The sequence below is a fragment of the Halictus rubicundus genome, chromosome 13 (genome assembly GCF_050948215.1).
Source record: "Halictus rubicundus isolate RS-2024b chromosome 13, iyHalRubi1_principal, whole genome shotgun sequence".
Classification (NCBI taxonomy): Eukaryota; Metazoa; Arthropoda; class Insecta; order Hymenoptera; family Halictidae; genus Halictus; species Halictus rubicundus.
The window spans coordinates 4,710,928-4,738,028 of record NC_135161.1 but is presented as its reverse complement, the minus strand read 5'-3'; the positions used below and the strand labels follow the sequence as shown (position 1 = coordinate 4,738,028).

At 39.5% G+C, this 27,101-nt stretch overlaps 2 protein-coding genes across 2 annotated transcripts in view; both read left to right on the top strand.

Annotated features, from left to right (window-relative positions):
* Positions 1 to 27,101, top strand: part of LOC143360130 (uncharacterized) — a 131,218-nt gene that overhangs the window by 75,812 nt on the left and 28,305 nt on the right. The gene's annotated exons all lie outside the window — the stretch shown is intronic.
* LOC143360347 (uncharacterized) lies at positions 16,370 to 24,663 on the top strand. Its single transcript, XM_076799081.1, has 4 exons — positions 16,370 to 16,453; positions 18,119 to 18,253; positions 22,192 to 22,508; positions 24,302 to 24,663. Exons 1-4 carry the CDS (start codon positions 16,370 to 16,372, stop codon positions 24,570 to 24,572), a joined length of 807 nt encoding a protein of 268 aa, XP_076655196.1. The 3' UTR covers positions 24,573 to 24,663.

The following is a 27,101-nucleotide window of genomic DNA, read 5'->3' as shown; positions in this document are numbered from 1 at the left end:
ATAAAAATTATTTTATTTTCCATCGACGCGTATATTTATAGCGTCAGACGAAATAGTAGTTAAAATGACGTTCGGTTTGAAATGAAAAAAGATCTGAATAAAATGAAATTGTCAAACAAACGGTTCTGATTGAATTATTAACGGGGCGTACCAAAGAATCTAATGCAGAAAATCTCGCGAAATGATTTCTACGCAGGACTGTAATTAAAGAATTGTCCAAGCCTGCATTCATTCTCTGGACGACGATAATAATGGGCAGTAACGAGAGGAGAATGGAATATACGCGGGTGAAATTGTAATATCGAGGGGTGGCATTCACGGGGGAAGAAAAAACATTTCTTGGTCGCGTTGGTGGGACCGAGAAAAAGAGAGGAGAGGAAAGAGAGAGCCAGAGAGAGAGAGAGAGAGAGAGAGAGAGAGAGAGAGAGAGAGAGAGAGAGAGAGAGAGACAAGACAAGGGGATGACGGTCGGGAGGTGGGATCCCCGGGACAAAAGGCGGAGATTTTTAATCTCCTTTTGCCGTGAAAACGAAGAATCGTCCCTCGCCTTCGTTTATTTATGCATTTCATAAAAACGGCGGACCGGAGGCTGCATTATATTCGATTCTCCTCGAGAGTCTGCCTCTACCGTCCACCCCCATCCTCCTCCCAACCCGCACCGACCCCCCACCCTTATCACAATCCCTGGTCCCTATAATCCGCCCCCGCGCAACCCCTACCATGAGCCTGCGCAGCCCTTCTGCACGAGGCTCTACTACGGTAATGTATAAATGAATAGAGTACCGGTGGCTGGTGCTGCCTGTTCCCTCTACTGGCCTCTTCTTACTCTTACAGAGGGGAGAGAGCCAAGGGGTGGCAATGGTGGCGGTGGTAATGCTTGTGGTAGTGGTCTCGTGGTGGTGCGTTTGGTAGCAGAGCGGCGTGCTACCTACCCGCTACCATCCACACACAGAGACGCATAAAGCTCGGCAGGGACGAGTTTAAAAAACCTTTGTGATCCGACTCCGACAAAGATTGGATGAGCCTACCAGGACTCGCACCTACCACGCATCCACCCACTCTAATTCCCTTAATCCTTTCCGCTTTCATGTAGACTACGAAACATAGAGGAGCAAGCCTACGTCACGCGACCGCCCATGACCATCGACGTACAAACTTTAAGACTAATGTTACTTCTTCCACGCTTAGGCTACCCTTTCCACTCCTACGCCGAGGCTCAGGCGACAGGTGTTCACAAAATTCCGGAATGAGAAGGGTCACTCATACCGATTTCGATCGGCTAAATCTCGATTCGCCGCCACAGTTGGGTAGGGGAGACAGAGGTCGAAACTAACATTGTAAATAATGCAAAATCTGTTACAGCCATTATCGCAAATTTTGTCTCGGTCGTTGCACTTTCTCCGGTCTCCATTCGTTTGTTTACAACTCGAACATTAATTGTTGCAAATGGAAAATACCGTGGTCGAACAATGTCCGATAACTAGGTAACGTTTTAGGGAAAAATTGTTGTTGTGGAGTCAAATTGTATTACTAAATCAACATTTTTAACCCTTTGCACTCGGAGTCATCGATTATGGCTCATAATGTCGCCTTAGAGGAGACATCCGAGTGCAAAGGGTTAAATTTTGTGAATGCATAAAATCCGCTGTATATTAATACTAGCTTTACGGGGCACTGAATATTCCTATTCTACTGGGTTGTTCGGAAAGTAATTTAGTTTTTTCCCAACAGAGGACGTGATTGTATTTTTTCGCAGCCAACTTCACACTTAAACCGCATTGTCATTACACATTTTGACAGCTGATATAGCAAGGCTTGTTTGTGAAAAAGTTTGTTTGATTCTGCGCAATAGTTTTCGTTTGGGGCCCTATCAAATATGGAAAGTCGAAAGCTGCATTTTCGGCATGTTTTAGTTTTTTACTATCGAAAAGGTAAAAATGCTGTTCAAGCATGAAACAAAATTATTCGATGTGCACAGAGAAGATGTATTGATAGAACGCCAGTGGCAAAACTGGTTTGCGAAATTTCGTTCCGGCAATTTTGATGTTAAAAACGCACCACGTTCTGGAGAGCCAGTTGAAGCTGATAAAAACAAAATTGGGTAATTGGGTACTTTGGTATTGCACCAAAATGGAGAATATATAATTAAATAAAATATTTATACACTATAAGAATTCGTCCCAGTAAACAAATTGCTTTTAATTTTAATTAAATAAAATATTTATACACTATAAGAAAATCGTCTTTCATTTTCACAAAAAAAAAAGAACGAAATTCCTTTCCGAACAACCTAATACATTACCTCATAAAAATAACGAAAATGTATCTACCCAAATTTTTAGCCATTCCTTTTACAATTTACAGTGATATCTCTATACAGGGTGCGGCGCAAATTAGTCCCCACGATTTTTCAGCCCCTTCGGGTGGTCGGACAGAAAAGTGTTTCGTACCAAAGTTAATCAGTATTTAGCCGACAAGAAATTGCAATTTTTTGATTAAAAAAAATCGATTTTCAACAACAAAATCAAGGTCGCTGTCATATCTTTTAATGGAACTGGGTATTTTTAATTTCGTAATATTGTACGCGACGTCGGAACGAATTCATCGACCTGCTATACGATGACTTTCAGATGACCTTGAACGAAAATATCGCCATGAATCAATTGCCAGAATATTTGAAATATTTCGACGGTACGTAATAGCAACGCCTCGCATTTAGAGGTAAATAAATGAACGTAAACATTGCTTCAGAACTTAACTCACAAAAAACCAAATTTACTATTAGCGTACCGGTTCATTGTTATAACGTATCTCACAATTTCATGTAATGAACTAACACATCTTGCGACACAAACGTTGAGGAAATGAGCATTCACAATGTTTACGTTCATTTGTTTACCTCTAAATGCGAGGCGTTGCTATTACGCGCTGTCGAAATATTTCAAATATTCTGGCAATTGATTCATGGCGATATTATCTTTCAAGGTCATCTGAAAGTCATTGTATAGCAGGACGTTGAATTCGTTTCGACGTCGCCTACAATATTATGAAGTTAAAAATACCCTATTCCAGTAAAAGATATGACAGCGACCTTGATTTCTTGTTGAAAATCGACTTTTTTAAAATTTTAAATATTGCAATTTCTTGTCGGTTAAATACTGATTAACGATTAACTCGAGAGGCCTCGAACGTCGAGGAGTGTAAACATAACACGGCTCGAGTATGTCTCGAGAAAGACCCGTGTTGTAGACATGTATCGAGAATTCGCTGTATAGCCAAAGAAATAAATTTGTTGAATAATTTCTCATTCTTCCATCTTTACAATTTCGATAATTGTGAATTAAGAACACTAGGACCCGTCATTTTGACGGGTCCCGTAAGCCTAGTGTTAATTATGGGAATGCACACTTTCGAAACGAGACGACACAACAGTGAAAAATCCAATGGGCTTCCGGTAGGGTTACAAATCACCCCGTGAAACTGTCCTGTTCCCACCGAATAACATACTAAAATGTCTATGTCTGTTTACTTACAGAGCAGGCAAGGGTTGGCGTCTCTCGAACAGAATTAAAGAAGCAAGGGGTTGAGGCACGTTGGTTGCGAGGCGAGAGAAAGGGAGAGCGAGAGACAGAGAGAGAGAGGGAGCGAGAGAGGCGGTGCGCCGGCACAATGGAGAGAAATGTTGTTGAAATGATAACATCCGGTTGTCTGGCTCGGTCCTGTTGATCTCCCTGGTAGCACTATGGTTTCATGTGCACTCTTGTTGTGTAAGGGGGTTGGCGAGGCAGCCCCGGAGTTGGAAGAGAGTCGCCGGCGATGGCGATGGCGATGGCGATGGCGGCGCGCGGGGGTGGTAGTAAGGGGGAGGACGCGGTTTCGTTGATTAAAATAACCTCGTCAGTGTAGTCGTTCTGTTGTACAACTAGTCGGGGGATGATGAGTAATCGTCTGGCTTAGGAAACCGTCATGACAAGGGCATCGGACAGGAGAGAGAGAGGCACGGGATGGCAGAGGGATGGGAACTGGGGCTGGGAATCGTGGAGGGGGCACCGGGATCTACAGGTCATCCGTTCAACCGGATTAAATCGAAACGAAACTTTTTCATTTGCGATTGTCATCAACCTTCTCGCCGATGACGGGCGGTTCGCTCGTTTTTCTCGGTACCGTTCAGACACCCTTCGCTTTTTCACTTAACTCAACGAATTCAATTGTGCTTCGCTTAATCAGTTGGCTGTTGCGAAAAATCTGTTTTTGAAAGTCTTTGAAAAATCTGTAAATTGCGTCGCAAAAATTAACCGTACAACTGTTTTGACGAGTACACTTGTCATAACACAAAATATTGCCATTTCTTCTTGACGAGTATACTCGTCAAAAACAGCTAACTGATTAATCGTGTACATATTTGCGTGAAGGAAGAAAAACGAATAAAGGTGTCCCAGAAATATTGTATTTTCTTGAAAGGAGTAATTTCTGAGGTCATTTGAAGAAACTTTTTCCTTTGCGAAAATATTCTGCGCTGCTTCGTTAAGGAGTTATTATTGAAAAGCACGAGCCAATCAGGGCGCGGCTACAGCGCACCGATTCCGGCTCAGCCAATGACAAAGTCACGCTCAGCGAGCCAGCATCCGTCTGCTGTAGCCGCGTTACGATTGGTCCGCGTTTTTCGTTAATAACTCCTTAACGGAGCCGCGGAGAATATTTTCGTAAAGCAAAAAGTTTCTTCAAATCACCTCAGGAACCATCCATTTCATGGAAACGCAACATTTTTGGGACACCATGTATTTATTCTGTGCATATGTACTCTCCAATGGCTATTGTACTGGATGTATAGAAATTCTGTCTTGTATTGTATTGTATCTGTATTGTACAGGGTGTAAAATTCTGTCTTATTGTCGTCGATGTATGTACAGGGTGTAAAGAAATGTTTGGTCTTGATTGCCATAGGCTTATTCTACATCTTCGGATTTATGAAGATCTGTAAAAAGAGTTGCCGCAAAATTGCCCTTGACCTTGAATTTCACGGTAAAATTTTTGTTTATCATCATATCGCGTAGGATATAATGCAATAAAAAGAAATTTGACCTTGACATTCAAGGACAATTTTACAAAAACTCAAACCAATACAAACTTCATCGATCCGTAGATGTAGAATACGCCTATGGCAGCCAAGACCAAACATTTTTTTACACCCTGTACATACATCGAGGACAATAAAACAGAATTTTATTGCGGTTTGAACAAAATTAATAAGTAACAAATGTTACATAACAAATGTTTAATAGAACCTGTTCAAACTCTTCGTCACGAATCTGACTCGACGCTACAGTGCAACGAGTTAACTAAAGAAATTCGATTGAAGATGTCTCGACCTGTGAGAGATGACCCGTCGAAGTTGTGGGTATGCATTGCTGATTAAATAATTTAAAAAATCAGGATTTACCCCGTTTTGCAGCAAGGTCTTCGATTATAATTTCGAAGGAGGAGATTGATTATGAATCGTGTCTTCATTCGGTCTCGTAATTTCCACGCACGATAGATGAACGATCCGGGGGGTAAGAAGACGGAGACAAATTCGAAGAGACAAAGGAAGAATCGGCGTTTCATATTAAAGGGACCGGTAGTTGATTAATTCGCGGCGCGGCTCGGCGTGGAGAAACAAAAATAATAAAGACGAGGAGAACCAGCGTGACACGCCGCAGGTTCACAGATTCGAAGAAAAGAATAAAGAATCGAAAGTGAAGCAAAGGGATCGAGGGTCCTTGCTTGGCCGCAACGTGAATACAAAGAAGAAAATGGAGGATGGTATGGTGACTTCAACAGAAGGACCGTAATAATAGAAGCTAATGGCTCTTGCGTGGACCCTGTCCTGCCCGACCAGACCCGGCGAATTCGTATCGACGAGATCTCCTGTGCCCATTGTTATCAATTGTTTTCAAATCTGTTCGCACAGTTCACTATTTTTTCCTCTAATCTTATTTTTATAACGAAGTAGGCACTTGAAATATAACACGTCATTTGGACAATTTCTTGAGTTTTCACTGTTTTTCCTTCTGCGCTCGTCACTTGTCACATATTTTATTGGTAACTCGTCGTATATTTCCATTTGCAACAGGAGATTTGAGCCGTTTATTTTGAAACTGGCCTCAGTCCACTTATACTTAAATTGAGATATCTAAGGGTTTGTGTTTCTGCTTAAGTTGTGTCATACTGCTTAAGTGTATCTCAAAGAGTTAAATTTATAGTTTCTATTAAAATAATAGCAATTACTAAGTGAACAATATGTGTTTTCTTACCAAAAATGGAGTTAAACCACTTTCAAAGTTAACAACCAAATTCGTTATAAAATTTGAAAGAGCCCAAGTCCATTCGACGTAGTTTAAAATGCTTCAAATTGAAAAAACAATACTCAATTTACCTTATATATCTTTACAACACTTCAAAAACACAATTTATGCAATTCAGGACATTTTCTAACCACATAAAATACATAACAATTTACTGCTTATCTACATTTTGTGTATGCGGGAAGGATTTGAAGAAGTCATGGTGCTCCGGTGGTATATATCGTAGTAAGTCCATCATGTCCTTGTATTTCGCTGTTGTAATTCGTCTTATATTTTTATAAAGTGGTGTCAATACAATATTTTCGACCTTTCTTCATATACCCCGACGTGGTAATAAATCCAGGATTTTCAACTTTGCATTCTCATCCATTGATATCTTATAGAAAATTTTATATGGTTCATCTCTCAAAAAACGCATCCAGCATATTTTTAACCAATTTATTGTTTCTCCGTTAGAATTCTTTACCCTTTTAGAAATTGCGTCCTCCAAAAATTTTGTTGATACGAAATCCTCTTGTTTCATTTCATTTAGAATAAAGTGACAACTAACTTGAAGTTGTACACGTAATTACGGACAACAAAAAATAATTCACAAACGGACTTAGGCCACTTTCAAAATAAACGGCTTATTCATTTGTGAAATTTTTCACGCTACTGGGAGACCTCCTGCAGTTTTCGTTATGTTTTCCGAATTTCAGCATCTATCGTCCTCGCGTTTACACCCTCTATTCGAGGGTATAAACTTTTATCCTCGTCTCACACCCTCGTATGTTCCCATCGAACGCGATTAATCTCCCACAGATAAGCGATCACCGGTGTGATTTACCGGTTTCGTCGAAATATTCATGTACACAAAAGCGCTGGCGCTAGCGCAACAGAAATTAAGTCTCGCTTGCTAGGAAATTCCCGATAAATTATAAATTGACTGCGGATTTTATGCATTCGCAGCGTTCTCGATCGGAAGCTCGATATAACGAAATGTTTAATAAAGCGAGATGTGATTTTGATCATCTGCCAATCGCGATGGAACCTCTAATGCGGCGGAGAATCGTTTTATCCACTCAATTTTAATTGTTTCTAATGACTAAAAATATTCGTAACTTTCTATACTTTTAAAGGAAATGTTGAAATTTTGAAAAAGGATAATTTTGTTGGATAATTATGAATAACGTCAATTTTAGTACAGTTACCTTACTGTCAGCAGGATTGATTGATCCGATTATTGACAATAAACTATTATTGGGGATAAAAAATTGCGCTGTTTACGTGCAAGGGATTGACATCAAAATCTGTGGAACATGTTTCCCGAAGAAAATAGAAAGTTGAAATCAAAGAGACCGATAAAAGACCGAGGATAAATAGAAAGAAGTACCCTTGTAGGTAAAGCGATCCTTTCAACCCCATAAATCGTCGGTGAATGCGCGTGTGGCCACTGGCCATCGCGACGCTTAAGTATCACCACGTCGATACGTTCACTGTCGTTCGATGTTTGAAAACTTCTCCGTATTCACAGTTCCGAACAATCGCCGAAAAACTACAGGAAATTCTTTCAAAAAAATATTTAAGATCGATTTGAAATAACCCCCGTAAAATCCAGTCGATTTTGATCGAACTCGCAATTCGATGAATTTTCTACGCGATTGCGAAATTTCCCACACACCTAAATGAACCTACCGTAAAGTGCGAACTTTCAACTTTAATTTCAGCCCTCGACATTTTAAAATTCCTGTATGGGAGTACATTCCAGAAATGGCTAGAAGAACCCCCATAAATTCGAGTCAACTTTGACAGTGTTAACAGTCTCAAATTTATCAATTTTTCAATATGATTTCGAAGTTTGCTACAATTCCAAATATTTCTATCGCAAAGTGCGAACTTTCAACTTTAATTTAAGCCCCCGAAAGTTACAAAATTCCTATTTGGGATTGCATTCTAAAAATGAGTCGAAGAACCCCGATAAATTCTAGTCAATTTTGACCGAGTTAAGAGACGCAATTTTCTCAATTTTTCAATATGATTTCGAAGTTTGCTACAATTCCAAATATTTCTATCGCAAAGTGCGAACTTTCAACTTTAATTTGAGCCCTCGAACGTTGAAAAATTCCTACATTGAAATCCATTCTAAAAATGACTCGAAGAACCCCCATAAATTCCAGTCAACTTTCACCGTGTTAACAGTCTCAAATTTCTCAATTTTCCAATATGATTACGAATTTTCCCACAAACCTAAATGAACCTATCGCAAAATGCGAACTTTCAACTTTAATTTCAGCCCTTGAACGTTGAAAAATTCGCACAACAGCTCCTCAAAAAAATTCGATTGAAACGGAAGGAGTTAAAATAACTCGAAATGTTTACCTATAATTTCTTCGTAGATCGTGCAATTAGTTTACCGAGGACAATGATTACCGTCACTATCATCGTCGCTGTCGTTCCAAACGAAGCCCGGAAACACACGGATATTTCTGTTCACCACTTGTGACGTTCATTTCGGAGTGGAATTTATTCCGCGTAGAATATGAAAGAATGAAAAGAAATTGTATGTACGCGCATTTGAAATATTTGCATACTCGCGTATAGAACGCGGAGCCTGTGCACGTGATCTAGGGGGTAATGAATAGGTGGATCAGAAGTATAATTTCGCGTGGAACTATATTTTCAACGAATGTAACGTATGTAGCCTGTCCCTGCCCCTGCTCCTGCCCCTCCGGCCTCCACGAGGAACGAAAACAAAACGGTAGATGTTTCAAAGAGTAAGCGGTAATTAACCCATTTCTCTAATGCATTCTAGTATCTGTCCGGGTACATATTCATTTCGCGCGTTTCTTTGTCGGAACGCTTTCAACGCGAGTGCTCGACGAAAGAAAACCCATTAGCCTCTGGTCGTGCTTATTGTCGTCGTTAGAAAATATCGTGCAGGACGCAGGACGAAATCGTACCTGTCATATTTAATAAAAATCCTTGACATCTTACAAACCCCCAATATCTCAGAGATATTTTATTCGCTGAATAATTCTTTCATTTTACAATTGTGTTGCGGTGTCTACGTTCGTACAAATTATATCGTGATTCACCTCGATTGTGACAAAATTTCTGTTACGTCGATTGTACTTGTCCTGCGTTACGACTCCACGTGTTTGCGTCTCCGAAGGATAACCCCCCAATATCTCAGAGATATTTTACTGTTTGTTCACAGTGATTTCTCTATACAGGGTGTCTCACCCGATTTTGACATCTTGATTTCTTCGGTGCTGTGCGTCCTACCGAAAAATGTTTCAGATAAAAATTGAACGGTGCCGAGTGGAGCATAGTTTGGTGTTATTAGTTTATTCCTGGATGAACGCGTTAAGGTCATATGAAGGTCAACTTCGTTTATTTAAATGAAATTATATACTTTTTAATGCATCAATCGATGCAGTTGGACATTCTTTATAAAAAAGTGTTAACCTATCTATATTGAAGAATTAGTAGTTTAGGAGATATTTTGATTCAAATAATTCCAAAACACCATTACTGTCGCACTAAGACGTTCGCTTTTATTCCTTACAGAAAAGGTTCAACATAACGACCATTTGTATCACGACATTTTTGAAGTCGATAGAGGAAAGATTGTCCTACAGTTTTTAACCGTATCGGTTGATATTTTGCAACATTCAGCGACAATTCTTTGTTTCGTATCAGCCACTGTAGGCGGAGCTTCAGCGTAAACTTTATTTTTCAAATGGCCCCATAAAAAAAAGTCGAGGGGCGTAAAATCGAATGATCGTGCTGAAAATGAATGGGACCTCCTCTTCAAATCTAACGATTTGGAAATACTCGATTTAATGCGTTTCTTGCAACTAAAGCATAATGTGCAGGACATCCATTTTGTCGCGTCCACATCGTTAGACGAATATGTAGTGGCACATCCTCCAGTGCGACAGATGACACCTTAGAATTATTTAAATCGAAATATTTCCTAAACGACTAATTTTTCAACATAAATAGATCAATACTTTTTTATAAAGAATGTCCAATTGCGTCGATTGGTGCATTAAAAAGTATATAATTTTAACTAAAAAAACGAAGTTGACCTTCATATGACCTTAACGCGTTCACCTACGAGTAAACTAATAACACCAAATTATGCCCCACTCAGCACCATTTAATTCTTATCTGAAACATTTTTTGGTAGGACTAACAATAGCGAAGAAATCAAGATGTCAAAATCGGGTCAGACATCCTGTATATGGCGCCAAGGCCTGGATGATAAACGTCGCGGAATGTACCCCACTACCGCGGGGTATACACCGTGAGTAGCCACGATGCTCGAGAGGCCTCGGATGTCGAGGAGGGTAAACATAACACGGCTAGAGTATGTCTCCTCGACGATACAAGACGCTGGCAAGACCCGTGTTGTTGAGATATATAGAGAATTCACAGTAATTCTTTCATTTCGTAATTGTGTTGCGGTGTCTACAAATTATATCGTGATTCACGCGGATTGTGACAAAGTTACTGTTACGTCGATTTTACTAGTCTCGCGTTACGGCGTGAGTTTGCGTCTCCGGGAGGATAAAGCGAATCATTTTGTGGTTGCGCGTAATTCTAGTTGCGATGTACGTAACTTTCAAGTCGGACATATGAAATCTGTTAAGTATCGTTTCTTTCCATCGCTGGAATTACCATGCAAAACGGTATCTCTAACGAAGTCGTGTGAGATCCGCATCGATGGTGAAACACCGGCGCGGCGGCGGCGGCGGAGGCGGAGTTGGAGGCCCGATAAATCTAAACGCGATTAGGCGTGGACAAGGGCGAGCCGAAAAATACTTGGTTTATATCTAAATCATTAAAACGGCGTGGGTGAAAGGAAGAAAGAAGGGGTGACGTGGGAAAAAGAGAGGAACAGAGAGAGGGGGAGAAGGGGTTGTAGAGGGATACGAAACGGGAGAAAACGAGATAGAGTTGGATAGAGAGGGAGGGAGAGAAAGAGAGAGAGAGAGAGAGAGAGAGAGAGAGAGAGAGAGAGAGAGAAAGCGTCGTCCAGGAAGAAAGGCTGGTCGGACAATCACAGAGAAAATCAGATGGAAAGGGAAAAAGAGAAATACAGCGTAGCGAAGAGAAAGGCTCCGTAGAGGAGACGAGCATAGAACGGCAACGGTAGAAAAAGCGAGAGCAAGAGAGAACTGTACTCAGTGCATGCAATCTTTTTAATTATGAAAACACGGCTTTGTGTTTCATTTTGTTTTGTCGTCAGGGGCGCTATTCTATTCGGGCCCTTCTCCTTCCTCATCCGGCTGCCTCTTCCTTTTTTCCTCTCTCTCTCTCCCTCTCTCTCTCTCTCTCTCTCTCTCTCTTGCTCGCTCGCTCCCTCTCCCCCTTCTTTTTTCTTCTTTTTTTTATATTATAACGCGAACGCGCCCGCGCACTCACTCTCTGCAACCCCGGTGGATAGGCTTCGCGGGGTTGCAAGGGGTGCGAGGGGTGCGAGGGGGTGATAAGGGGGTGGAAAGGGGGCGAGAGGGACCAGGCAGAGAGCGCGGAGGGGAAGGGGGCAGAGATAGGGCAGGGTGAGATTGCTTTAGTAATGAATTACATGGCTTCGGGGTATGTGCCTCTGTCTGATGCGCTATACGAATACCAAGCATCACTTTCTGCCTTACGCTACGCTACGCCTACACCACCTTCACAGTCTTCTTCTCCTTACCCTTCTTCTTCTTCTACTTCCCCCCTTTCCCTTCCATTCTTCCTCCTTTCCTCTTACTTTTGTACAATTTCGTTCCTATGTCTTATCCCCTTATTCTTCTCCTTCTCCTTCTTCTTCTTACGACTTCCGCCACTTTTCTTTATCTCGCTGCTCGTTCTTCACGATTTCGATCTCTTCTCGTTAGCGTTCTGCTACTTCCTCTTCTTACGACGTCGTTCGCTTATTTCTTTATTTTATTGCCTCTTCTTCTCCTTACGATTTTGCTCTCTTTTTTCCATCTTGCTGTTTTTTCTTCTCCTTTCTACGACTTCGTTCGCTTTTCTTTATCTTGCTGTACCTTCTCCCCACGACGACACCATATCTCAACGGTAGAATTGGCATTAACAATAAACCTGCCAAGCAAAACGATATAAAAATTAAACGTCTTATAGAAGAGAGAATTTACTTAAACTCTGAACGATTTTCATTATAATATGTGCTTAACACTAAACCTACCAAGCACAAAACATATAAAAGTCAGACGTCTTATACAAGAGAGAAGATTGAATTTATTTAAACTGTGTACGATTTTCATTATAATATGTGCTAAAATAAAGAAGTCAATTCAGTAATTTCTAGACTGCGGATCTTTATGCAAAATAAAATTTTTATACATCAATTGTAATCTATTGGAGGTAAGTAGAAATTTATTTTGCTCATTAATCATTTTTATAGGTTAAAAATGGTATATTGACATTGTTAAACTCCTTTAATCTTTTTACTGTTTTGAATTACTGCTACTCATTTTTTGTCATAAATGCATAAAATCCGCAGTCTAGTAATTTCCTATGAAAACGTTTTTACAATTTCAATAATTGTGAAATGGATAACCGGCCATTTTGACCGTGGTACGTTCAGTGTTAAATAAAATAAACGTAATATAATTTTAGCGTGGCTTGCATGAGACAAACGTAACATCCTTCGGTATTATACATATTGTGTCTTATAGAAATCTTTAGTTAATTTCTCATTAGCCAATGATCAACTGTTTCAACTTTCACCATTTTTGCATTAACCAGTTAACTGCGGAATTTAATTTTAAAAATCCCTCAAGGGATGCGGAATTAAAATCAAACAGTGACGAGTATACACGTCGAACGCCGGACAAGTAGTGTTATAAATTTTCGATAAAAAATTAACAAATTGCAAATGTTATTATTCTTGAAAACTTAAAAATTGTCAAAAAATAAGAAAATTCATAAACAAGGAAAATGAAAGAAAAAGAACAATTTTAAGAGATTCGGTTGATTTCAGTGTGGTATTATTCAAAGCAAGGTAAAAAATAATCAACTTAGCTTGTAAATAGTAATACATTTGATAATATACCAAAAAGAATAATCAAATTTAAGAAAAAAACATACATAGCAGTTTTATTGGGTAATATAAAGGAAACATATCACCAAACGACATTTTTATTCCATCATAATGAAATTTCCAGTTTATATAGCGAATGGAAATTTTTTATTTTATACGACGCATGTACACCTCAACCGCACCGCAATAGTGGTTTAAATAGTTAACTGGTTAAACGGTGCTGTGTACCAGAGGATACAAAACGAAGAAGAGAATTTTTAAGCAGATATTTCAAATTCAAAGAAAATTTAAATTGTAATTTAATTCAATATTGTAAAAATTCAAATTCAAATTTATTTCCGAATTCCGGTTCTAGATTATTTATTTCCGAATTGTTAACCTTGTCTTTCATAGAAAATGATCGAATAAATTTCTTAAATCAAAAATGTACAATAACAGTCATTTTTAATGCTCGGTACATTTAGCGTCAAACGGACCGCCTGGTGGTAATTCTACGTGCAAAAACAAGCTAAAAAAAAAGTAATAACATTTGCTCGTTCGACGCTTCATTTTCCGGTAAATCGAGTTTGAAAATCCAGGGAATACGCGCGGCGGCTATTAGATAGGAATCGGCTGACGCGTCTGATCATCGCCGACCAATTCTACTTGCTGCATACACAGGGTGTCCTGTATACCGTGGACAACCGATCGGGAAGTGATTTTACACGCAAAAGTGAGTCGAAAAGAAAGAGTAAAATTTTGTAGTTTGGCGCCTCGTTTTTGAGAAAAACGAATTTAAAGATCCGCCAGGTTCGCGTGCTATAGTATATGCGCGAAGTAGAATCGGTAGGTCATACTCAGACGCGTCAGCCGATTCCTATCTAATAGCAGGCGTGTTTGCTGAACTTTCAATCTCGATTTTCTCGAAAACAAAACGTCAAATGAACAAATTTGATTCTTTCTTTTCGACTCATTTTTGCGTGTAGAATTACATCCCAATTGATTGTTCACAGTCTTCAGGACACCCTGTATACTAGATCACGTGAATCTCCAAAATCGATTTTCTCGAAAACGAGACGCCGAACGAGAAAACTTTATTCCTCCTTTCCGACTTGTTTTTGGAACATCCTGTACACCGCTTGAGTAAAAATGGCCCTCGAACAGCCGTTCTATCGTTTTTGTTAATCTAAAAATTTGGAAAAATCAGAACTGTTTGAATCAACCCACTGCAAAGATTGAAAAACCACCGAAAATCTACGCAGCGATGAAAATTACACAGAAACGGTAAACGGAGATTTCGAGCTTGAAAACTGTTATAATACCAATCTCCGGAAGCTTTGGAGTGTTTTTGTTTTTATACGAGTGTTATGTTTGGTCAAAATGTATCGATTAACCCTAAACCTACCGAGCCTTAAAAGTAACTGATGTCATGTTGTCTTATAAAAATTACGAGATTGAATTTATTTGGATTTTGTGCGGTTCGTACTATAGTATTGGGTTGTCCGGAATGTTCGTGTGGATTTTTTTTTTTAAGGAAAACTCGAACGCAGTACAGATTATGTTTATTGAATTATTATAAGTGCCATAATTTTGTTCCATAATCTTTCACCATCTTTCACACAACTTGCGTTTTTCACCAAAGTGTTAAAGTTTTTGTCATTATGGGAATTTTGTATTGCCCTATCTGGTTAATAGGGTGAATGGGGTAGCACATCCCAACCAAGCTCCAAAAGCTTTTAGAAGAAAAAAGCGTCAAATGCCTCGAATGCACTCTGTTTCCTTCCATACTTAAGAGCGTATAAAACTAACAAAAATGAATGTATCCTAATCAAACTTTTTTCTAAAAATGCCCGAAAGATCACCTTTTAGACTATGTACACATACCGTTTGTTTTCAACCATTCTGACATATTCAGACCTATCCTAAATGCCTACAAAAAAACGGCACGAACTTTCCGGACAACCCAATGCATGCTCTACTAAACATATTTAATAATTTCCCACGGAAGCTACTTTCTAATTACAGTAATTGTAAAATAAAGAATCTGGAACCGGTCATTCTAACCGGCGGTAGTGGGTTCAGTGTTAATTAACTTACGCTATTCATCGAGGGTAACGAAGATCACGAAATAGGGATGACAATCTCATAAAAGAAGAACGTAAAGGATCAAAGAAGTCCTTTTAGGAGAAGACTATGTTTGTTCAACGTTACTGTTCGAAATCCGGACGTTTCATACGCGACAACCTAATAATTATCCGGCAGCACCGAACGAAAATCCGCGTACAGCATCGAAACTAGGTTTCCCCGGCGGAAGAAAAAACGAAACTCGATAAAACCGGCCCGAGGAGCCCGCCCGCCCGTCGGGGGAGGGAAAAATAATGAAAAAGAAGGAACAATGTTGCGTCGGGAACGAGGAAACGAATTAGTTTAAAAAATAAAAAAAGGAAGGAGACGGACGAGAGAAAAAGCGGGAGTGGAGGAGGGAGAGGGAGAGAGAGAGAGAGAGAGAGAGAGAGAGAGAGAGAGAGAGAGAGAAGCGTGGAATTAGGAAGAGCGTGGCAGAGCGGCGAGTGCGCGCTAGCACGCTGCTCGAAAGCGAGGGAAAATCTTGGAAAGCCGAAAATTAAGTACCATCCCTCTCCGGAGGAAAAATTCTGCGCGGTACGATTTAGTGAATTTTCCACAAGAGGGGTGTGTACTTATCTCCATGGAGGTGGCGCCGCCCCTAAAACCGGCGGACCAATAGGAGGAGCGGAACCCGACCCCCGTTTCGCCGCGAAACACGGGGCTGATCGAGGGTGAACTCTCGAAAGGAGACTTCAGTTTCCTCGGCGTCGTCCTATCGAGAACGATAAAACGACCGCTGGTCCCTCCGCCGGTGACGATACACAGCGGGAAAAAACACAAAAAGATCATCGATCACTCATACGCATAATAATCGAGCCGAAAATTCCGCAAGAAAGACACAGTTTTGGCGAACAATCCGGCGCACAGAGGCTTCGAAGGGATGGCAGGCCCGTACTTATCGCCCCTGGGCCCCCAGGCTGACCTCCTCACCGAATACATGTTCGGAAGACGTCGTCAGGTCAGTGTACGTTTCCCTCTCGTATCTTTTTCTTTTGCCCTTCGTTATAGTTCAGTTTTACACCTGCAGTCCTCCCGATTGCTATAGAAAACGCTCCAGCACAATTCCCGCTTTTGCGTCCTGTTTTCGTTGTCCTCGAGTTTCCCCCCAAGGACTCGCACTTCCATTTCGGTTCCCACATGTCGGGATTGTGGAAAATTATTTTTTTGACAGACCCAACGAACGAACGGATAGAAAATCGGGAAAATTTCTGAGGGTGGTGCAAGCTTCGTTTCTCTTTTATCGTTGACGACCAAGTTGTAGCGCGTAACTAACTCAAAAAACAGTTTCACTGAGCGAGTTAAAATTTCGAAAAAATTCAGGAAGCAGAGACGTACCTCGAATCAACCCTTAACACTAAATTACCGGATGAGAAAGAAAATCAGTTAGTGATTCCCTCTGACAGATTGCTACCTTCATAATTCTATTGAAAACCAACAACATATGTTTAAAAAGAAAATTATTTAAGTTTTTCTCTATATATATATTGCCATAGAATGAGTAAAATTGACTCGCTCCGGTAATCTAATGTTAAAGAGTAATTTTCTTTTTCTATTGGCAACGAGCGTGTCCGAAATTTTAAAACGGAATTGACGACCATAAGCGAACGCGCAGCTCGAAACCACCCCTGAGAGAACTGTTGTACTCTCACTGAGCTAGTTGAAATTTTAAACAAAATAATTAAACATAATCTCCTTCCAACGAGTGGTCCAGAATAGTTCGGAGTAGATGAGATAAAGGCAACGCGCATCCGTGAATTTTCGCGATTGCAAATGCCGTTGGCAATGAAATGAAAGATCGCAGTGACCACGAGATAATCGAATTTGTCCATAGCAACCGTGGATCGGATATACTGAATTTTCCTCGGGAAGGAAAGCGCGCGTACTCATTAATTTTTTCGAAACGAAATATCCGGTGGACCGATTGATTAAGCCGCGACGGGAATTGGGTCGACTTACGATTGTCTTCTGGAAGAACATGCTAAATAATCGCGACGAAACCTTCACCCAGTTTTAATCGTTCGTTCTGCCGAATAACATAGCGATCTTGAGCGAATTAAATATTCTCGGATCGAAAGAGCAAAGAGAATAGAACGCGTTTGGGCCACTTATGCCAACGCGACGTCTCTGGACTCGCGTAAAGCGTAAAATTATTCGAGGAATTTATTGATTTCAACCTGGCCAGATTCTCAAAAGACACTTCTGCTATGGAAACGCGTGGCGGAAACAGAGTTCGCGGAATATCGAGTCAATTAACGCGAAATTGCATCGTAAATGCGTATTCATTTATGCTACAGAATCAGCGATTTCAGTGAAATACGTCTACGCGCTCAGTAATTCGTCGTCAAACGTAATGACTGTGTCCCATGGACCGCGGAAGTTTTATGCAAATTTACGTGTTCACACGACGGGATTCGAGTGAAACCTAGACTGTCGGTTTCAAAGAATAGAAATCGTATCAGAATTTTTTTCACATTTTTGCGATCGTTACGTTGCAGAAACCGCAATGTCGCGCGCACTAAAAATGCATAAAGATCCGCAGTCCCTGCAGGACTATCGCAATCATTCTCCTCCGGTTTCGGGAACGATGCGAGCCTATCGTGATTCACTTTTCTGAATTCTGTTTAAGCAGAGACGCAATCGGACAACTTTTACGCCGCAACAGCTGCAAGAACTGGAGTCCCTCTTCCAGAAGACACACTATCCAGACGTTTTCCTGAGGGAAGAAGTCGCCCTCCGAATCTCGCTCTCGGAAGCCCGTGTCCAGGTTAATATGCACCACTTTTATTGAACAAATTCCCCTCGGTCTTCCCCTTGATACCTCCTGTCTTGAACTGCTGCAAATTCGCGAGAAAAGTAATTATTTAAATAGAATAATCTTGAAATAAAATAATCATTTAAATGAAATAATCTTAAAATAAAGTTTTAAGACGGACTAAATGGTATAAAATAATTTCTCCTAGCCCCATACTGATTTCTAACCCTGTAAAGATAGTCCTGAAAATTTGTGATTGTGAATGTTTAATAGCTATGAAAATACTTGTAAGATTTAAAACTTAAAAACAGTGAACAACAGTTCATATCATTTGCAGTGCAATAAAATTATTAGTGACCTAGGTGAACTACTCTCATGCTTCAATTATCTATTGCACGCGCCCCGCGTTTTTCGTTTTAAATTTTACAAGTATTTTCATAGCCATTCAAAATTCTCAATCACAAATTTTCAGGACTATCTGTATGGGGCTAGGAGAAATTATTTTATACTTTTTAGTCCGTCTTAAAAACGTGGTACATTACACATTTTTTTAGTTAAATCATTATTTTCTGCTTTTTAGTCCCGTGTGTGTTGTCATCCAGTTTTGAGTTATGTCTAAAGTTTCGAGTCTCTAACTCATCGGGAGGTTAGTTTAAAATCAGTTGCAAAATTTTTACCGAACAGACAAACAGACAGACAAGAAAGCGAGTTAATAAAAACGCGGTAAAATCATACGACGGCCTATCCAGGATTTTTCTGAACGGGAAGCTTCCGTCTAAGAAGCCATTTTGAAACGATTTGCAAAAGAAATTTAGCAAGCTCTATACGGTCGTTTGAAGCTGTGAGATTCGATCTACTCGAATCGCGAATTCAATCTACTCGATTTAGAAGTTTCGATAGCTGTAACTTTACGAAAAAATATCGCAGAATATTATATCCGGCCTCATTTATTATATCCAGACTAAATTGAGTTTTGGCGGAAACTGTACCCCATCGAACGAACCGAATGTAGAAAACATCGGTTTCCTCTCTGAAAAACCTCGCGACTGTAAGAAAGATCGTACAAAGTTTCAAACCATTTTTTCGCGTTTCCGTATAAATTGTCACGATAGGGGAAAACATCCTCCTCACAATGATCTCGGACAGACTATCGTACGATTTTTCTTTTTTTCTTTGGACAAAAGTACGCGAGGTCCATTAAAAGTATCGGAGAGAAATGCAATTTTCGGTTTTCCCAGGCCCTGGAAAAGATCGTCGGGATTTAGGGGATCGTTTAGCGTTTAACGGGTTAATTAGGGGTGTCTCGTTAATGGTAATTCACGTTCGTTAAGCCGGGCAAGTAATCAACCGCTAATCAGTTCGACGGGTATTCGGGCACCGAACAAAACGAGCCTCGTCTTCACACACTCGCATGCGCGCAGCCCTTGATTACGATTAATTAATAGACGGGGATCCGGGTTCAGCCGCGTAAGAAGCTGTATCTCGTGTGACCCGTATACACTCGGATCGATCGGACGTGATCTCTTTCGAGGCTGTGAAAAATCGTAATGATCAATCGCAGAAAAATCGCTTGCTTTCGTCTGTAAATCCGTAAAACCGCGTCATCCGCAAACGCATCGTGCAGCGTCGGTACTGCAACGAAATCTCGCGATGCATTCAGAGGATTTAGATAATATTTTTGCGTTTGTGGCACGCTGTAAATCATTTGCGCCGCTCGAAAAATGAATTTCTGTGCTATTATACGATATCGAGGGATATCAGCGATTACTAGATTTCATACGTTTACGATAAAGTTGGGTAAGCGCGTCGTAAAACGGTAGAAAATTCGAGGAATTTTTAGGAGGAAATTATACTGTTCGTACCTCGAGAACCAGATTTCGGCACTAATCAAATTTTTAACAATGCAACGCGATCTACGGTTACTCGTGCATCGGAACCCAGAACTATGACTGTTGCACTCATCCAATCTTTGTAATGCAGCGAACCGTCTGCGCTCGTCGAATATACATGTATTTCTTCAGTGGGTTCCATTACTTCGTTTCAGACAAAACCACGGAGAAATATTATCACAGTTTCAATACCGCCGCTCCGTTGTAACATGATTGATATACCCGCAAATTTTCTTCCGCATACAAATAGTCTCTCGCATAAACGAGTCTCACACTCGTACAAGGAAATGCTGATTGTTTTGTTTAATCTAACCGATTCTGGGTTTGGAAAAATAATGTAGGAAAATTGCTATTCGCATAAAGCAGTCCGCGGTCTAATAGTCAGGAGAGCTGCGTTGAGAAACGGCTATTTAGGCAACAAACCATGTCTTTTCGCAAACATTACAGCTAGCTTCATCCAGGATCAGAATACACGTTGATACTGAAGCGTATGCACGCCAATCCACCTTTATAGTAGATCTAGCTCATGTTCCGGATCATTGCTCGTCAATCGACAGAGAGACTCTCAATTAATCAGCTGAAAAATGACAAAAGATTTGTTGAAAACGTGGACCAAAAATAACAGTTATTCTAAAATTTGTTTACGATAAAAATCATTGATAAGAAGCTGATTATTATTGAAAGTTAAGATAATCTACACAAAATATACAGACAAGAATTCGAAGAACAAAATGATTAAAAAATTTCGATTTTTATACTTTTTGGTTACGAATAACAATTATTAGTGTCCAAAAAATTGGATAAGAATATTGGATTAAAATTTTGAAAGTTGTACTATTTAATAACAACTATTACAATTTTCCTTCATCAATGACTGTTATGAGCGATCGAAATGAACTTCTCTCATTGATAACTGTTATGAGCGATCGAAATAAGTTTATCTCATTGATAACGGTTATAAGTGATCGGAATGAATTTCTCTCAACGATAAAAATTACCAACAAGAGAAAAAATTTGCGGTTAATTATAATCCTTACTTGTAACCAATACGATTTTAGTCGATGAAATACTTGTTATTCCATGACTTTTTTTCTTTTTGGTTTTAAAAGTTATGGTCGCTGGTTGAAAATATACAGGCATTTGCTAGTCTATGTGTCGTGGACGACTAAACTGCGGAATTGTATGCATTTATCGGACAAATGAGTAAATCAGTGAAATTTAAAACAGAAGAAACATTAACCCTTTGCGTTGAAGAACTATTTCAACTATATTTCTCGCAAGGTCGAATATATTTTTTGTACAAAACGAGATTATGTGCTAAAAAGTGTTCAATATAAAAGTGATTAATATACACACGAGCTACAGATAGTTAAAAGTGGCGAAACTCGTAGTTTTTCATGACTTTTGGTCAGTTTCTGCTTAAAATCCACAGATTCTAACATCTTTCGATGCGTGCCGAATTTATCAACGTCAACCGATTTCGATGAAATCTTCAGTATGTGTATAACTAACATAGATCTACAAAACGTTTTGGAAATTACTTTTTTTTATTTCCTCTTATAATTCCTAGCAATTGCAATTTTTTCAAAATCTGTTTTCACGTCACTCGATAAACCAATTCTTCTAATTGCTCAAAAAAAGTCAGGTCGTATGGTCCAATTTCAAAAATGTTATACTGTTTGATAGGGCGTTCGAATACTTTCGCGAGCCAGTGTACATAACGAAAATATTTTTGCCGCCTTAGAGGCGACATTCGATCTAATAAGTAAGAGTATGATACCCCTTGTATGGCGGCATTCGACCGCAAAGGGTTAACATGACTGAAGAATGTCACTATTATTCCAACTGGTTAGAATTATAAAAAAAAAAAAAAACGAAATGTCTATCTCGCCCCTGTATCTAGCAATCGATGCAGAAAATTTTTATTTTGCGCGAAGATTCGCAATCTACCGATAACTGGTAGACCGTATCTGAAATAAGTATTATAACGATAAAAAGCCGATGGAAAGCGAAGGCCGATGGTTGAGTCGCATTTTAAGGGGCGAATGTTTGCGTTTGTAGGTATGGTTTCAAAATCGGCGTGCAAAATGGCGGAAGCAGGCGCGGCTGCAGCTGCTGCAGGACGCATGGAGAATGCGATGTTTGGGTTTAGGGAGTGCAGCGCCGTTGCTCCTTCGGCCGCCCCCAACTGCATCCTTGGAGCGTCCAGACGCAGTGACGCCGCCACCACCGCCGCCACCGCCTCCACCACCACCATCCACAGCCGCTACCATTGCTAGCAACCCGCCGCCCCTGACATCGGCCAACGCCGACAAAATACCCGCCACTCCGCCATTGTCCGTCTGCAGAGATTACAGGATCCTGCCACCCCCTCACGGGTAACTATAACTTCCTCTACAAATTAACTCCTCCTGCCCCTAGTCAATTCCGACCGAGTTGCCGCACAGTGGGCCAAATGCCCGATCTAGCTGGAAAAAAATCATACACATCAGATGCGGCTACCGATGTCAACTTATGTGGTGTCGTTGTAAATAGGAGGTCTCAATCTCTAAGTTTATGGTATTTTTGATCGCGAAAGAAATTTCTGAAAAAAAAATTTGAATTACGTGTAATTTTTTAACGATAAAGTAACACCAACTCACCGCTCGATTGTTAATATAAAGGAAGTGTTAAGAAAATTATCCTGCTGTATTTAATCCAGTAGTATCTTAGAACTATCGTAAAAGAGACAATTTTGATTTTCTGCAATTTGTAATTTATTTTGTAAATAAGTTACAAGAATTTGCCGATCTTTTGTCGTAGCATATCGCATCGAGTTATAGCAGTTTCGCGGTCTACCAAAAAAATTATTTCTCATAAAATGGCAACTAAAGACAACAAATTTTCGAATTTATATCAAGTATAAGAACGTTACTATCGCCTAAAAATAGTTTCAATTAGTAACATTTGGTAATTTGGGCAGCGCACTCTACAAAACGTGAAATAGCTTATAAGAAACGAACACTATGAACATCAAGATTTCCCGAAATATAAACAATAAAAAAATCTGAACCACCAAAATGAAATAAATCTGCAGTACTTGCTGTCAACTGCTGAATTTATGTTACAGTGAATTTTCGATATATGTCAACAACACGAGCCGTGTTATGTTTACGCTCCTCGGCGTCCAAGGCCTCTTGAGCTTCGAGGCCCCTCAATGGGTATACCCAGCGGTAGTGGGGATAATTCCGCGACATTTAGCATAGAGGCCTTGGCGACATATATAGAGAGATTACTGTATTATGAATATAAAAGTCTTTTACAACAGCCAGATAATCACAACGCACGATCTGATACTTAATACTTCGCTGCAAACGTTCGAGAAACGTAAATCAATAATTGCCTTCGTCATTCGTGTCATTGTTGGCAATGCAACACCAGACGTCACTTTACGTCTCTGGGGAATGTATAGTACCTTTTACCTAATTATACGATATACACGATCTGGCCCACTGTGTGTCGGCCGGAATTCCATGATTTTTCTACATTATTACAAATTTTCCCACAAACCTGAATACACCTAGCATAAAGTTGCGATCTTCCTAATGGGTCCGGTTTTCGTAGATTCGCGATAAGGTAGAGGGACCACGTTACCGACAAAAATAGGCGAAAAATGGTTTCACGGACCTCAACTTTTCGTCCTAATATGAAAATATTTTTCGCTGGGAAAGGGCTCATTCGAAAGAGGAAGGTTCAATCTAGCGCGCGGTGGTCATGAGCTGACGAGATTATGCGGATATTTGGTAATATAAGCGTTAGAAGTAGGCCAAAAATTGACGATGTGCGTGCCGTGGAGTCCAACCATTTTTATGCCATTGCCTTCTGGATGAAATCGAGAAAATATCTCCAGCTACGTCTTGATTCTCTGCGAAATAAAGCGAAAAACTTGAAGCACATTTCTGGCGTCAGAATTCATAATATCGATAATACAGAGCAAAAAATGTGACAAGTTTAGTCACAGACTTAAGACCCGTCGGATCAAGATCAAGACGGATCTTAAGTCCTGAAACGTTCGAAAATTCTAAACCTAAACACGACTCGAGGAACCCTACCGAATTCGAGTCAACTTTGACCGAGTTAACAGTCTAAGTTTTTTAAGTATAATTTCGAACACGTTGCTACAATCTTCCAGATACTCGCTGTCCTGCGAAAAGTCGCCGGACAGGCTGAAATGCGGTTGCGGCTCGCCGCCCCGGATATGTGCGAGCCCGGTGGACAGAGACAGTGGCCTAACCGTCAGGGACAGACCTCAGGAAGCCGAGATGGACCTGACCGTGAAAGGGCCTCCCCGACACGGGCCGATCTCGACGTTATTTCACCAATTGCCTCAACAAGAGCTTAGTCCTCCGCAAAACATCGACGAGCCTCTAGACGTTACACTCAACACTAACAAAAATAATTAAACCTCGTTACACCTCGTTTGTCGTTTATCGTTTATCGGTTTCCTCGATATCGAACGATCTACGCTGCCGCTCGAGACTGATTCTAAGACTCTCTCTCGATCGCGTTCGCCCAAAAACAGTTAGCCGACGAAATCGTTCTTTCACTTTGTGAGATTTTTTGTTGAACAAAAAGTAAGTATAGACGTAGCTTCGCGTTTTGTCATTAGACTATGAATTCCGAGAAATCGTTCATTCAGAAGAACAGTGACATAATTCAATATATATTCATAAAAAAAATTATATTGGTAGATATATAAATTGTGGTGTACTTTATAACTAATGTACATGACAATTAACCCAGTATCTAAATAACAACAAATTATTTTACATTTCTAAGTTGATTGTACACAATTAAAAAATTGGCAATTTTAGGTCATTTTCAAATGGGTCTGTAAAATTTCCTTTTTTTTTACTTATATCACTTTTCTTATGAATGAAGGAAATGAGAGCTGGGTAAAATTATATTCTAAATAGTAAAGAGTAAATAATACTATTTATTTTAAAGTATGCGTATAACTTTGAAAATAAAATATTTCTAAAATAGTATTTTATTTGAAGAATATTAATGATATTCGAATTTCATCTCGAAATATTTTATTTCTTTCAGTTTAAATATTCTTGCTGAAAATACTGGTTCGTATTCAATATAAGCATTTTATTGTATGCCAGATTATTAAAATAAAATATTATATTTCGCGTTTCAGATTGTTGACTGGAAATATTTTATTTTATGATTCAGATTCTTGAAATACAAATATTTGATTTCATGGTTTAGATTGTCGAAATAAAACTATTTTACTGAAATATTTTACTCTGAAATATTAAATAGTATTTGAAATATTTATTTCGCCAAAAATTGCCCACATGTGATTACACGTATTCGCATTCGAGCGGCAGCGTACGTTCTCGGATACACCCCGTTCATTTTTTCATTTGGGACGGATTAAGCGTAAGAGACACCATTGCACGGTGAATAGAGAAAGCATTGTTCAACGTGTGTACACTATTTAAGCAGACAAGTAAGTAAAACTTTCATTAGAAAGAGAAAAAGAGAAGACGGAGAACTGTAAGCAAGTAGTTAATAGATTGTTGCACGTAAAGTGGCGAATTCTTTTCGCGACAGAGGATCGATGCCGGAGAAGCTTGGAAAAGCTCGACTTCTCGAAACTTTGAAAATAGAATTGATTCTTCATCAAACGATGCTTTTTCTCCTCTTTAGGGTAGCTTCGATCTAATAACCGATCGATAGACTGCGGATTTTAAGAAGATCGATACGTTGCATGCGACTTGTTAAACTATTCGAGAGGAAAACAAATTCGTATTTGGTTCCCGTGTGTGCGTGCGGTGTATTGCGACCGATGCAAACAATTTCTTTTTTCTTTCGCGTGAAGATCCGTGCAGTCGATACAGTCTCTGCTCGATAAATGTCCCAAATATCTAGCCTATAATTGTCCCAGAACTATCCGCACTACTCGGTCGTCGAGGAGTGTATACATAATACGGGTAGGGTATGTCGGTGTGAGACCAGGGAACCACTACTAATCCAATAAAAAAACCTCTTTAGTTTTCATTATTTTTTTATGGGACTTTCATCAACACATTAGTGGCATTTTTCTAATGGACATGATGCCATTACTCCGATGATATTTACTTCTGTAATGAACTATATCGTGTTTGGTATCATTTTAATCAGAAAAATTCCACAAATATATTGGTGAAAGCAGGGACCATAACTGTTATAACTAAAAAGAAAAAAGTCATGGAATAACAAGTACTTCATCGACTAAAATCGTATTGGTTACAAATAAGGATTATAAGTAACCGAAAATTTTTTCTCTTATTGGTGAATGATATCTTTGAGAGACATTTTCATTTCGATCACTTATAACAGTTATCAATGAGAGAAATTAATTTCCTCAATAACTGTTGTGAGCGATCCAGTTTTTCTTCGTCGATAACAGTCATCGAGGTGGATCCAATTTTTTGGACACTAATAATTGTTATTCGTAACCAAAAAGTATAAAAATCGAAATTTTCTAATCATTTTGTTCTTCGAATTTTTGTCTTTATATTTTCTGTAGATTATCTTAAATTTCAATAATAATCAACTTTTTACTAATGATTTTTATCGTAGAAAATTTGAGAATAATTATTATTTTTGGTCCCTTGGTAAAAGTTTCATAAAAAAACAATTAATAATAAAAGAGTTTAATTTTTTATTTAAAGGCCTGAGCTCACGTCAGTCTTTTATCTTTCTCGAACGCTTCGACTCTCCGCGTCCCTTTCGTTCCCGTACACTGTCCTTCTTTGCGTCCGAATTTTCATTAGAAAAATGCCACAAATATGTTGATGAAAGTCCCCTAAAAAAATAAAGAAATTTTGTTATTGTAATAGAAGTGGTGTCACACGAATATACCCGATTCTTATTATGTTTACACTTCTCAGCGACCGAGGCCTTCGAGCATCGCTGTCCTTTTTCTACATTCGGAA